At 42.1% G+C, this 15,280-nt stretch overlaps 1 protein-coding gene across 1 annotated transcript in view; it reads right to left on the bottom strand.

The window, feature by feature from the left end:
* Positions 1–13,615, bottom strand: part of LRP12 (LDL receptor related protein 12) — a 48,810-nt gene extending 35,195 nt beyond the window's left edge. The window contains exon 1 of the mRNA XM_037379549.1: positions 13,225–13,615. Coding sequence (XP_037235446.1) covers positions 13,225–13,303 — 79 coding nt within the window. The 5' untranslated portion in view covers positions 13,304–13,615. The remainder of the gene's footprint in view (positions 1–13,224) is intronic.
* Between the last annotated feature and the right edge of the window lie 1,665 nt (positions 13,616–15,280).

Here is a 15,280-nt window from a genome sequence, read left to right as displayed (position 1 = left end):
AAGCATCAATGGGAAGAGAGGCTTAAACATAGTAAGAGGAATGAAGACCTTGGAGAACATGATCTAACAGGTATTCCAAAATCCTTATCACCACCTACCCTGACATTCATATTTATAATTACCTTCCAGTATGTTATCCCTATACCTAGTACACCTTGTCTCCACTTTTGCCTTGACACAAGCTCTTCTACTCATCTAATCTTTTCTTGACCAAGAAAACATCTTACTATGCATGTTTACATGAGTCATTCACTTCCTTCCCAAGAAGAGTCTTAACTTTTTTTTCTGCACTCCAGCCTCCTAAAAAAAAAATCTTACTCAATATATGGGATACTATATCAAACCATGCTGTGACTCTTCCTCTGAAGAAATCCCTGCCAAGAATCATTGAGATAAACAACCAGATGACTGAAGGTCAAGTTACATAACTGCCCTCCCCTTTGTCCATCCAGCTCACAACCCAATACTCCAAAAGCCACTCCAGTTGTTTTGTTTGCACATATTCACTGTTATCTGGCAATATGAATATCAACTTGAGCCCAGTTTCCCATGGGTCACACAGCGTAAGAGCAGTTGTGTGCATCTGTACATTCCCCACAATTCCAAATACTTTGGACTACTTCTACCACATTTGGCAGAAGAGTAACAGCCCTCAAAATCCAATTAATAAGAACTTCAAGAAAATATTATACATTTCTACTTGTGTTCCAACGTAAAGTTTCCATTGCAAAATTTCTTGTTACTATATGTAAGAGATGCCACACAGAACACAATAATACAGGATAAAACACATTCTACCTGTCTGCTTCCAGTAAGAGATAGCTGGTCTGAAGGAGCTAAGTGGCAGCAGATCATCACTAAACCTTTTAAAGCAGTCTGCATCCATCACTTAAGAAACAACAGCCAAAATACACAATGGGCTGTGTTTCTGATGAGCAGAAGAGGATAGGCATTTTGGGGATGAGATAAATTAGTCGGTAGTCACATTTGTAAAGACAGACAAGGGCAGGAGTTGAATTGCTAAATAAGGTAGAAGAGACACACTGCTCTCAAAGTAGCCTATATCGAGTTCCACAACAAAAACTCTGCAACTGCATCTTTCCCAAAATGGTGTTGTATGCATTTAAATACTTCAGGACCACTCATCATCCTTTTATCTTCCCTCTGAGGGACAGACTAGTCTGCCTACACCGAGAACAGACTTCCCTGAAGAGCAGTTCAGATCAGTAAGTCACATTCCTGTTGCCTGCCTTTTCCCACACTGATTGTGCCGTAAGTTAAGCCAAACCAAGACTCCCCACTTCACACTCATGCAAAAGCACAGGACCAGAAGCGTGGAGTAATGAACTCTGTTCACACACAACCAAGGATCAGCTATTTATTTTCTGTGCTTCAGCTTCTACCCTGCTAACAACAATACTTTACATGAATACTGTCAGTGTGAGTGGTTATTATTCTATCTTAATACTAAAACCTCAGATAATAAAGAGTTTTTACACAACTATACAATGAATATTTTAAAAGAAAAACATGCATTGAAGGTTTGTTTCCAAGCACGTCACATCAGTAAAGCACAGTGAATTTAGATGAGAGTCAGGGTTATAGTATTTTTGTGGTATAAGCCTATTTTTAAGAAGAAAGCTCAGTACCAGCAACTCACTGCTTCATACACAAGTGTTCTTTTACAAAGAGATGCCACATATGATGCAACAGTCAACTAGAGAAAGAAACTCAAAAGGGTAGCTATTTGTTGGGGTACTCAGATTCAACCTGTGTATGAACAAAACAGAATAATTTCTTGAAGAATGCCTTGGAAAAATAGCTATGTAAAAAAGATACTAGTTTTTTATGTTAATACAGTTTACCAAACTTGACAGGCAGTTGTATTCTTTTAGATGTAGCTTCTTTTCAATTTGCATGAAAAAAATCGTCACACTTGTGCATTAATGAAAGCAGATTACATCCCTGACAATTCCTTACTGGCAACTCTCCCTAATGAATAATAATATGCTACAGTTTAAGGGCACTGGTTTCACTGTGTGTTGACTATTCAAAAAAAAGAAGAGGCTATCACTACAAGAAGTACAGTTCTGGGAAAGTATAAAGGAAGTCTGGAATATTTCATATTATCCGAGTTTTCTATTTGTCATCTTTTATTGACAGTATACACATGTAGTACTTTCTAAAATGAGAAAGTACATTTAAATTTATATTGACTGCAAAACTGAAGGGCAAGGCTTATTTGTGATAAAGTAGACACTGTGAAGACAGAAGACTTGCAAATTATTACACTGTTTATACTTCACTGATTATTATCCACTTGCCCATTTAGTTGATTTTCTGTTCTGGATCATCCGCAGAAGTACCCAAAGGCTCAGCATTAACATTACGAAACAACTTTTACACAGATTCAGTCATTACCAGTGTTGCAGCACCAAGACAGTGATTTCTGGAGAGACCTGTGTATTCACTCTTGAACTATTTTAGCTGGTTCCATCCCCAGAAGGTAACTATTAGGCTTGCTGCAGCAGTTAAAAATGGTGGTACAGATGTCATTCCTGTTGGCCTTAGTCCTCTCAAAGCAAAAGAAACTGCATAGGTTTCTAATGTGGACCACCTACAACAGAGACAAATGTCCTACAATAATCTTGGGCGGGTAAAACTTTCAAATGCAGATTTTTATGAAGATAATTTTGAATTAATAAACACACTACGTAAAGCTCCTAAGGTCTAAAGTTAGTTTCATTGCTTATTATCAAACTGCAAGTAATAAATCTACTGCATTTTTAAAAGTGGTTCATTTTGATTTGACTTTGACCTTACTGATGCCTGGAGTAGAATTTAAACTTACCACAACAAAGCACTGCAAAGTCAAGGGTGACTGTGGATTAAAATTCCACACCCTCCCCCCTTCCAAAGGTCTATAAACATATTCAAAGCAAGCACAGGACTTAGTAGCACTTACAAAAGATCATACACATGTTGGAAAACCAAAGGTTTACCTTTATTTTGTCAACTTCCACTGACACAGAATTATGAAGTCAATTACTAACTTCACTAAGAAAGAGCTAAGACAACGGTTCACAAAACTAACAGGAGACCACCTTAAGCATGGAGTGTCAGTCCTGTCTCAGGAAACAAAGTTGTGGATTAATGACAGAAGTTCTTAGTCTACCCTAAACAAATATACAAATCCTATCTCTTGAGAAATTTAATTGAAGAATACAGTACTTGCTAATATTTTTTTTTAAGAAGACAATAATCACGACCATGCTACAACAGGGAACACTTCACACTACTGCAACAGAAAGGTTCTAAGGCTCAAATAGCTATGGGTTTCCTTTTTAAGGAATGTAGCTTGAAGAGGAAAATGGGCAAATTAGGCTTCAATGCACTAATTCAGCTGCAAAAGAAAGGGTAAAAAATTACATACACAGGCAGACATTCCTCTCTATTAAAAGCCAACCCGCTAACAAAATTCAGCACTTGCTCCTACACCCTTTTTAAAGGGAGGCACTGAATTTTAAAATAGCAAAAAATGTGACATAGCACGGTGACAAGTACAAGATCAATGTCAGACATAATGCCTACATGTTCAAATTTCTATTTATCTGCTTTTATATAATCTAGCAAAACGTTCATTTAAGTACATGACCTTCCCATTTAATTGCAGATTTCCAGATATAGGGAGAAAAGCAGACCCAGAACAATGGAACCACATGCACTGCAAAACACAAACTCTGATTACATGTCTAAATAAATTAAAATATCTTCAGACACTTCAAAAATACATCAAAGCACACAGTATTTCAGCACAGCCATGAAGGAGTTGCTTAATAAGAATCTGATGCCATGATCCTTATGTTCATAGCAATAATTTATAAACGATGTTCAACAACCCACAACTTTAAAGCTAGTTCTGACCTCCTTCCCATAAGAGTAACTCATCTCCCCAGAAAAAAAAACCTGTTTGATGTGATCGTTTTAGTTGAATAACGCACACATGCCTGAGAAACTGTGCATGCTTATTTCAAATTAGGTGCTTTGAGCATTTTATTGGCTCCCAAACATGCAGTATAGTCAGTAAGCAGGACCTCAGATTTTAAATTCAGCTTTATTTTGGTCATTAATAATTCCTGAAAGCTATTGCATTTTATGCCAAATTCCTTCATCTCCAATGCTCTAAATGACTATATCCAGAATTCAGATCCACCTCCTTTGTAAAGCCACAAACCAGGGACAGTCCCAGAAAACTAGTGAAAGATTCAAATGTAGAAGTCAACTCACTTGATTCCCACATACATCTTCCTGGTCTCCATGCTTTTAATTAACATTTTAATATAGAGGTACAGATGAATATTTCATTATATTAATTCCAAAAAGTCAGTATCGAGCACTACTACAACTTTCTGTTAGATAGGACTGCAGCTTTAGCCACACACAGCCTTTAACTTTTCACTGGGCAGCTGTGACTTGCAAGGGAGCCATCTTTGGGAGATGTTATCACATAGAACAGTTTGCAGCATGGCTGTTCCTCCTAATCTGCACATTTAGAACACAGGATCTCTTACTCCAGAAAAACTCCTCATGAACCCCCAAAGGCACCAAACACAAGCTATATGGTTCCCACAGATAGTGAGGAAAGCAGTGGTCCTCACTAAAGGAAGAAGTGAAAGGTACAGTCCTTCTCCCAAGCCTTATTCATCTATACCGCAAAGGTGAAAGGAATGGCTGTACAGACAGTAATGTCCCAGATTTCCAAAATGGATGAAGAAAACCAGAAAATTAGTATTGTGGACCTAAAAAGCGAACAGTAACACTGTCACTTCAGCTTTGGTATATTGTATTGCCATTTACATGAACTGTGATACCACTGAAGATTTGTTAACAGTGTGCACAGATGACAGATCACAACAGGGAATTCGAAAACAGGGATCGGAGCAAGACAAGCTAGACCAACACCTAGGCAACAGGCACTGGAAACTGGATCAGCAGCTACAGGGAGGTTAGTAGTAACTGGACTCTAGAAACACACAGCTTCCGGGCACATCAAGCAGTATAGCTGCTAAAGAACACACAATTGCCAAATGCCAGTATCAGCCAGAAAGAGGAACATGCAGCAGGGTTACAAAAAAGAAATGTTTCAAAACACTGACAAAAAAGCCTTATGCCGAATTACAAAATGCTTAAAAATCTCTGTCAGTTCATCCACTCCTTTTCCAGAGCACAGATAAAATGCAAGAATCTAATGTTTCTGTAACACTGCCCTGCCTGAGAGGGCTTGGAAGGCCTGAGAGCAAGACCTCATGCAATTCCTGAGCATCTCCTGCACTCAAACCCCTTTACTTGCTTGCTGTTACTAAGACTAACATCTTAGACTGATTAGATGCTCATCCAGCCACCGTAACACACCTTAAAATAAAAACACTGGTTCCCTTCCTCCCTTCCACTTGCACAGCCTCTTAAGCAATCGCTGCTCTCCCAAACAGCTTGGCTTCCTTTCTACACCAAAGAACAGTTCTGCTACCTTTAGCTATGAATGTGCCTTCCCAAGACATCCCAAAATCTCTCCCTTCCTTGCCATCCCAGCTCGCCAATCCTCATGAATACCTCTAACCACAGACACTAGCTGAACTTCTGCCACGGAACTGGTTGCTCTTTCAGTACCTTTAGATAGGAAACATGAACAAGGCAAGGTGCTCTGACAAGGGAACCCATTTCAACTAATTACACAACTATCCAAATTCATCCCACTCAACTTCCAGCTGCAGGTCGCTGTGATCCAAGAGACATGTGACTGATGATTTTATTATTCATCTTCCTGACTCACCAATAGGCATCTATTTCAGAATATTTAAATTGATGTTTACGTCATGGAAAGGAGAAATTTTCTGTCTCCATACTCTTACATCATTATCAACTGTGGAAAAAAACCATGTACGCTCCCACATCCAGTTACAGATATTTCCATACAATTTAGACACCTATTTTGAGTTAAATCCCTGTGCACTCTCTCTGAACACTTCTTTAGAAGAGAGCAAATGGAAAAATGTAATTGCTTAGAAGTATGAAGAGCAGACTGGAGTAAATACAACAATTTGTGAATAAAACTGCACACTAATTAGGACTGGAATCATTCTCTCTTTGGAAATTACTCTGTTGAGCTCTATGTGCAGGAAAAAAGGAGGGGAGGGCTAAAGCCTCCACTTAAAACTATGTGTTAAGAGGAATATTCCTATATATGTGGATTTTCTTACCGCATGTGACCTATTCATTATCTGTCTCAGTCCCAGTCACTACAATATCCGTAACTGAAGCTTTTACTTTTTTTTATCTGAGATACTCAAAATATAATTTTGTAGAAGGAAAACACCCTACCGGAGTATACTAATTCATTGGATTCTAACACACTTTGTAAAGTGTATAAAATAAAAGATGCTAACCAAAGTCTTACGAAAATGCATATACAGCTAAAATCTAGAAGCCAGAGCACATGAGTGTAAGTGTGCACCTCCCCTCTACAAGACACATCAAGACTTCAATATTCTTTTCTAAACTGCTCACCTTCAGTTACTAACAACTTCTTTCTAAAGGAGCAGTTCCTTAAATAAGATCACTACATTTTTAAGGGACATCATTGATGAGAACAAACTTATTACTAGTAACTATGTATAAATTAGGCTAAACCCAATTTTTATTCCATGAAAAAAACTATTCTCACAATCTATACTTTCAGAAAGCCCTACGTATATCTGATCCCCGCAGGTTCAAACAAAGCTGGAGTAATAAAACCAAGCTACAGAAGCCTCTAGCAGAGTTATTTTTTCCTAACTTTTAAACGCAAGCAACTTCATTATAGACTTCCACCACATGCCAAGGTGTGCTCACACTGCTTGTTAGATGATCACTCCGCTGTTTTCTGGCTGCTACTGACTTTAAAAGTCTGCTCTGATTACGCACAGTCAGTCCCAGGGGCTTCCACTTAGTGGAGGAAACACCTCAGAGGTTAAGGGAAGGGTTGTCATGAGCTACAGATACAGTCAGAAGGGTGGAAACATGCAGTTCACATGCTAATACATAGTTCAAGTGTACTTTCCACTTGGAGAGAAACTACTTACAAACTTTTTGCAAAGCAATGAAAGTGAACAGTTCACTGAAGAGTGAGGAAGTTCAGCTTTCTTGCACATCAAGAAATTCCACAACCAACTAAAGGTATCTGGGAAAGTACTAGAAGTCACAAGATGCTTAAATGAAAAGAAAGCCCATCTTACAGCAACTCAAGCTACTAAACCAAATGTTTTCATGTGATGCCATCTCCCACCTGCCCTTCAAAATATGCTCTACTTGTAAGCATATTTTTTTTTGGAGGGTGGGGGGTGGGTGTTGGAGCAGCTCTTAAGCTTCCTTGCTAACTTACTTTTGATCCAGTAAGAAGTAAGCCAGGAGGAAAAAAAAGGATTCTGCACTTCCCCCCTCCCTGGCTAGTTTCAGAAACTTATTCCTCACAAAACACGAGGAAATTACACAGGCATTCCTAAAATTCACAGTGTCAAACAGAATAGCAGGAAAAAACCCCAAACAAACCAACCCTAGCAGAAAACTACTACATATGTTCTTGCCTTGCTAAAAAGACATCAACACGTTAACAATATAGCAAAAATTATAATATATCCAAATCTAAAGCATCTGTTCAGAGAAACAAGTCAGAACCACCATTCAGAATAGTGCTTTTGAAAGTATTTGCACTGTTCTGTCAATTATGCTAAATCTAGTAGTTTAAACTTAGATACTCACAGGAATCAATACTATATATTTCAATGCAACTGTAAACCTCTGCATAATAAAGCATTAGTAAATTAACAACTGCAGTGAAAAATCAAATGGAGAAAACAAAAATGTAGTCAGACAACACAATTCTTCGGACTACGGCATCACATAGCCTGCTATAAACCACTTTGAGCATTTATTTCTACTTAGGGGATAAACACAGGAACCCAAATCAACAACCAGCTTCCATCAGTATCAAATGCATTGATACCCAGTGTTTTCTTACAAACATGTAAACTAAGTAGACTGAATCCTGCCAGCCAAGTGACACCTCAGCAATAATCGGTACTGCAAAATATTAGAGCTAGTAATTCTGAAGTGCATACAAGCCAAATAAATCCCTGGTTGTTGACAAATCACACTCTCTGTTAATGCCTAGCTAGATATCTCAGCTGTTCCAGTGTTTAACATCATCATTAACTATCTGGGACAATGTAAGTGGAACACTGAAACTGGAAAATGCAGACATCTATGAAAGCAAAACCACACTATTTACACAGTACAAACAGTACTCGCGATTTTTTAAAAATTGTAAGGAAATTAGGGAATTATACTTAACAAGTATGAAAATAATGTCTACAGCTTGGGAAACTGAGGTGTACAATAGAAGAAAAATGATGTGTGGAGGGATTCACCTAACATACCAAAGATACTAAGTTTACAAATTTGAGATGTGTTAACAAACCACAAGACAGATCATAATTGCAAGTTTTAGTGAGGACAAGTATACAACAATATATTTAGGGCTTAGCTGAAAATAACACCCATATTGTTTACATCTATTTGATACTAAAATAGGAGTGACTAGAGCAAAGGAATCAAACATTCACCTGGAGGGCCTTTCCAACGCTAACCCAGCAGAGTTCTTCCACTCCTAGCAATGACAAAAACAGACAAAAAAGCAGTGCTAATTACATGCTTTGCTCTGATGACAGGAATGAAGTCAGATGGCTTCTGTCCTGATTCTGGTTACAAGTACCTCTCTGCTCTTCCTCTGGCTGATGATGTTCTCATTTAGCTCATAGTAACAATCATACCAACTGCCTTAGATTAAGTTTTCAAACTTTTTTGCTCCAAGGTTGTCTAGGATGTGGATTTTTTTCTTCTCCCCTCAAACGAACACTGCTTTAAGCATTGTCCACTTGACCTCATAGGTACTTTTTTGACTACAGACCTAAATGTAGCTCTGAACAGCCAGCTGAATATGTATGTACTTGCACAACTTGACATATGATCGAGTTATTAGACAATATAAAATTCTATGGCATTAAAATTAGGACAGTTTCACTTCAAGGACTACAAAACCATTCTAATAAATTAAACGCAGCAGGTTTGCCAAAAATACGATTTAAAGCTTAGCAAAATATATCGTTCAGTATATTACAAAAGTATCACTAAAGAGTGACATTCAAGAGTTTACGGTACAATCATTTATTAAGCCAAGCTATTCCTTCAGGACAATCTGTTCTGGCTTTATAGTTCAACTTCTTTATAAAATTAAATAAACTGGCTGGCAGACTTTATTTGCTTACATGATTCAGGCTATTCTTTCAAACAAGGTGAACAAACCTGAAGAATTATTTATTCTTCCTCATACCATCATTAGCAAACTGACATGTACATAAAATCTCGGTCCTGACCAGTGAACTTATATGACGATTTTACCCATCTTGTCTTAAAACCAAATGAACAATTAATTATACAGACTCTTATAATCTCAAGCAACATTTGTACCACAGAAAGCTGGAATGTTTCTAACCCAAAACTTAGTATTGTAAATCTTATGTAAGTGTAATATGATTTCTTTAATGGGACAGAAAAATGTCAACAGCATTGCAGTCTCACTGGTAACTTACACATTGTTTCAACTACAGTTTTTGGGAATAATCGTTTTCTGATCTCTGCTGATGTTTCTCAGTCAAGTGCTTGAAGAAGTACTCACTAAAGCCAAAACCATCCTGGAGATAAGGAGAATTAAGACTGATGACTATCTGCCTCCACTTCTACCTTTGAACTGTTTCAGTCTCACAGTCCTACTACTGTAAATATTTTTCTTTGAAACTAGTTACATCTGGTGAAGCCAGAAGCAGAGAAATTTACCTACTGCACTACTGCATTGACTACTACCAACTGTACAGAACGCTGTAAAAGTTCTCTGTACTCTTGTGTTCAGTGGGACAGAAATATAAATTAATATATCAGGGTGACAAGTATAGTTAAGCCTAAAAAAAAAAAAACACCTGACTTTCCAGAAATCTGAAGAATCCAAGTACCCATGCTTCCAGACTTCATTCCAAAGGAAGGCATGTTCTAGCTTTTGCACTGTGCCACCTCAGAGACTTTCCATAACTCAACCTCTGCTCTGGAGCACCAATCCCTCTCAAACTGGTCCTAAAACTGTTGCATCACAGCACCAGTAAAATGTGGTGCTTAGGGACACAGTTTAGTGGTGGACTTGGCAGTGTTAGGTTAATGGCCAGACTCAATGACCTTAAAGGTCTTTTCCAACCTAAACAAATACCATTATTTTAAGATTCATTTGATTTCCAGTTACTAATCATCAAACCTTGGTTTGAAAAACATTACCCTCAAAACCAGGACCAATTCCTCAAGTGACATTTTCCCCCTAAAAAAACCCCACTACTTTGTACCCCATATAGTCTTGTTTTTAACTCAGATTAGGGCCTTTGAGATATGCAGAAATGCCTTCATATCACAGTAAAAGCCATGCCAGGATTATATAGACACACATAACAATCAATTATTTCTTGGATATAAAACTCTCAAGCCAACAGGAAGGCCAGACATACTAAAAACAAATACCATTGCTCAGCACCCTACCAAGCTATAATTCTCGTTAGTCAATGCTATTCCAATACCTCCACTCATCAGTATTCCTCCTTCTCAAATTTTTATAATTATAGTCATCATCAGAAGGAAGGTTTGAAAAATTCACTAACTACAGGGAAACAGAGAAACATTCTCTGGAGAGCTCAATGCCCACATATCAACCTTCATGAATTTAGTACTTTAATTAGTGGAAAATTCTAGATATTTCAGCTGTGCCACTGCATAATGGAAGGCAACCAAAGTGATGCACCACTGCCTTTCCAAATGCACATTTACCTTGAGTACCGCCCACTGTATTCAAAGCCTTAATATGCAACAACATAATGACATCTGCAAGGCTCTGCTCAGGATCAACATCACAGTCCAGAGTTCTGCTATCACCAGTGCCTTGATCAAATTCATGCCAATATTAAATTAGTTTAGTTTGGAAGAGCTAAAAACAGTTGTACAGGAAGGTAAAATGCTTTAATAGGGCATAGTTGCCATTCCCACTTCCTTCTCCCAAAAGAAACAAACAGGAGAAACCAAAATGACAGCTAGAGATAGGGCTACGCTACACAGTGAACGTTTGCTTTTATTTTGGATGCTCTAACCTGTGGAGGAGGAAGTTCCTTTCCTTCAAGCAGTGAAACTTGTCAGAACTTCAGACAATTGTAACAAAAACTGTTAGGAGAAATTAATCATGAGGATGAGGCAGCACACTGATCGAAATGGGAAACAGCTTCTCCTTCCCAGCAGGGGTAATAATGGATGGCGATGTGTTTCTCAGCAAGGCAAAAGAAACTTACAGAGCTTTCGTTCTTGGTTGGACTTTGGCAAGCCTTGATTAAAGGCTATGAAAAATGTTATTCAGCAAGATTTTATTTGGTTGTTTTTTTCTCTAACTAAGGATTGTCCTTGTGGTTTAAATTTTTTACAGTGGAAATACTGAAAATACTGCCTGCCTAAGTTACAGCATCACAATCTGGATCTATCTACTGAAGTCAGGCTGATAAGGTATATCACGATTACCATTTTAACTTTTTACTTCAATTCCATGAAGTATAATAAAACAAATACAGTTTGTTAATAACCTTTACATAAATTAAATTTCTCAAGTACATTAAGTATGCAAACATAAGGACAGCTTAATATAGCCAGACTTGAGATTTCCCCTACCACTTCCTGCTCTATCACTACCATACGCTTTCCAGTTTTGCTTTTGACATACCTAATTTTTAAGTCTATATAGATATTGAAACACTTTGTGCATTTAAAGGATTGGTCAGTACCTCACTTTGTCCATGCGAGTAGGGCCCCTGAGAAACTAAACTATACCACTGTAACTATCCAGTTACAGCTACTGGTGTAACTGTGGCTGTTTGAAGAAGCCTACCTTACTTTCACTCATGTCAATATGAAATGGGAAATTTTCTTACAAATTACAAGAAAGAGGTACATCTATACTTAAGAGCTTGCACTGATCTTTGCAGCACAGGCATGCGCTGGACAAACAGACAAACCTGAAATATCTTGGCGTTCCAGACTCGAGTTTGTTGTCCTAAACAGTAAAAGAGATTCAATTCCATATGCTCAATCACGTGGTTAAAGCAAAGGCATCTACTCCAGAAACTGCTAAACCACGGCCCCTGTTGCTGTCCTCCTCTGAGCAAGGCACATGTCCAGCTCTGTGCCAAAGGCTGCTTCTCGTGCCGGGGCCCACGGACACAACCTACGCTCGAGTTCATAAAACAAACAACTGTGTGAGAAAACACGTGACAGCTCTCATTGTCCAGTATCCACGTTTCGATCCTTCACTGTAAAAAACAGCGTAAGGACATTCCCTAACACGTTTACGCAAATATTTTCCATTAGCTGTTCTGTGTAAAGATGGGTTTACCACCAGCAACGAAATGCTGTTCGGGTGCGAGCTGAACGCCGGCTGAGCAGAAGCAGAGGTCCCTGGAAGGGCTTCAAGGCCTCTGCTGATGTGTCACAAACTCATCGCACAGCGCCAGCCCCCACGGCCCGGCGGCCCCCCACGGCCCCAGGCCGCATCCCTGCCAGCCCGGCCGGACGTGGAACATCTCCCAGGTATCCCCATGATCCACAGACAGCGATTATTCGTGACTCAGAGGATTTGGGGGTGGTTTGTTTGCGCGGCCCCACGCCAACTCCGGAGTTCCCGGCAACGCACAGCTGCGAGAGAGAAAGCCGAGGGCAGCTGGGCCGAATCCCAGCCTCAGTTTTCAGGACTTCCCTGAGGAGATTTCCGCCCACCCCCACAGGCACAGAGGGAAAGAGAAAAGCCAAAAGCTGTGCGAGCCCCGGCGCAGCCGAGCTCGGAGGCGAAGCCGGGGCGGGAAAGGGGAAGTACGCGGGCACCCCGGCAGGGCCGCGGCGGCGGCGGCCCCGGCAGGCGCCGGGGCCCGGGCCGGGCCGAGGGACCCCGCCACCGCAGGCCGGCCGGGAGAAAGGCCGCTTTGTTCCCCCTCTTCCGCGGCGGGCAGCCGCCTCCCGGCCCGGGAGACTGAGGCAGACGGGCGGCGTCACCCCCCCAGTACCTACCGCAGCAGGAGACGACGAGGAGCAGGAGCTGCGCTGACCTCCAAGCCGGGGAGCCTTCTGCGCTCCCCCAAGGGGCCATAACACCAGCCCGCAGGGAGGCGACGAGGAGCCGGACCTGCTGCCGCCGCGCCCCCGACACGGAGCCGGAGCTGCCGCCGCAAGAGGGGCCGGCCGCGCCTCGGCCCCTCGCCCACCGCAGCTGCCGCCTCGGGGAGCGCTAGCGGCCCGCACACCCGCGCCTCATCCGGCCGCCCGCGGAGCCATGAGCCGCCTCCGCCGGCCTCGGCCTCCTTCCCCTCGCGCCGCGCCGCTTCCTCCTCCCCGGCTGCGCCCCGCCGCGGCTGCGCACTGGCGGCCCGGGCGCATGGAGTCGCTGCCGGCAGCCGCGAGCCGGGCGGGCGAGGCGGAGCGGCGGCCCCCAGACGGCGGGGGAGGGCCCGGGCCGCCACGCTCCGGCGCGACACCGCCCCGCCGCCGCCGCCTCCTCCGTCTCCGCCTCCTCCGCCGCCGCCAAGGTTTCGGCCCGCCCCGCCCCGTCCCGGCAGCCGCCGTCACCGGCCGAGGCCGCCTGCGGGTCCGCCGGGGCTGGGCCCCCCAGGCCGGCCTGTCCCCTCGGGCCGTGCCGCGCCGCCGCCCGCAGGAGATGCCCTCCGCGAAGGAGGACTGAGGCGGCGGAGGGAGGGTGGATGTCCCGCCGCTGCGGCGGCTGGGCAGCCTGGGCTCCCGGCTCACGGGCGAAATAACCACGCGGCTTTGGGGCGCCCCGGCGCTCTGCCCTGGAGAAAACTGCCCGGTCAGGCCCGGTCTGTGGAGCGCAGAGCGCTCCGGCAGCTGGCGGCTGCTGTGTTTCCAACCTCCAAAGCTGCATTTCACCAGCCAGACGGAACAAAACTACAGAGCAAACAGCCTAACAGCTGTAGACACACAGTGTCCAAAGTCATGGACCCCACAGAAACTCCTTGTAACACTTTCTGTTCAATTACAGTTGCCCATCTTTCACCTTTTAATGACACCATTTCACTGTTGCACAGTTATCTGTCACTCCCAATTGTTTAACCGAGTGCCAAAAGCAAGTGGGATTTACAGTGCAACTTTATATTTAGCTTGAATTTTGCAGTGCCTGTTGCAGATGAGGAGAAGTGTTTGTTGCCTCTCTCCTACTGGATCAACTGATCCACATAAAAAACCAAAGCATTGCTAATCCTGAGAAAACCAAAAGTTACTTACATTGCTCTTTAGCTGCATCCTGAGAACAGATGTGTTGGATCAGACCAGAGTTCTTGCTCCATGAGTGGTGATTGCCCCATTATGGGGAGTGCTCTATGCTATTTCTCCTCATTCCTCTCTTTTTCATAGGATCATAGAATCATTTAGGTTGAAAAAGACTCTTAAGATCATTGACTCCAACCATAAACCTAGCACTGCCAAGTCCACCACTAAACCATGTCCCCAAGGGCCACATCTGCATGTCTCTTAAACACCTCCAGGGATGGTGACTGCACCACTTCCCTGGGCAGCCTGCTCTAATGCTTGACCACCCTCCCAGCTGAATTTTTCCTAATACCTCCCATGGCATAACTTGATGTTTCCTTTCCTTTATTCTTTGATTCCTCCCACATTTATTTCCCAATCCCCATCTATTAGGGAAGGAAGAGCAGAATATTAGGGGGCTGTCTCTTTGGGAAGGGAGGAGAGGTTTATTTAAGGGTGAGCATCTGGATGAAGATGCAGCATTAATAACAATCACCAAAGAAGGAAGGTAAACCAGACAAGCAGGAATGCTCTCCAACTCTCTTGAGAAGTTGCAGCCCAGGAACACCATGTACCTAGAGATGGTATCATTGAGTTTAATAATCCTCAGTGGATTAGTCTTCAGTAAATTCGCCCAGGCACATTGAACCTATGTGGGATGTGACTGTTCACCTCTCAGAAGCCATGAGTATGCACACAAATTAACACTTTAAGGAAGAAAAAAATACAACCTTCATTTATAGGTTTATTCAAATAAGTAAAGCATTCACAGCATCTTGCCCAACAAACATTTTGGTTTGTTTCT

The sequence above is a fragment of the Falco rusticolus genome, chromosome 3 (assembly GCF_015220075.1).
Source record: "Falco rusticolus isolate bFalRus1 chromosome 3, bFalRus1.pri, whole genome shotgun sequence".
NCBI classification, from domain to species: Eukaryota; Metazoa; Chordata; class Aves; order Falconiformes; family Falconidae; genus Falco; species Falco rusticolus.
This window is presented reverse-complemented; position numbering and strand designations above follow the sequence as displayed.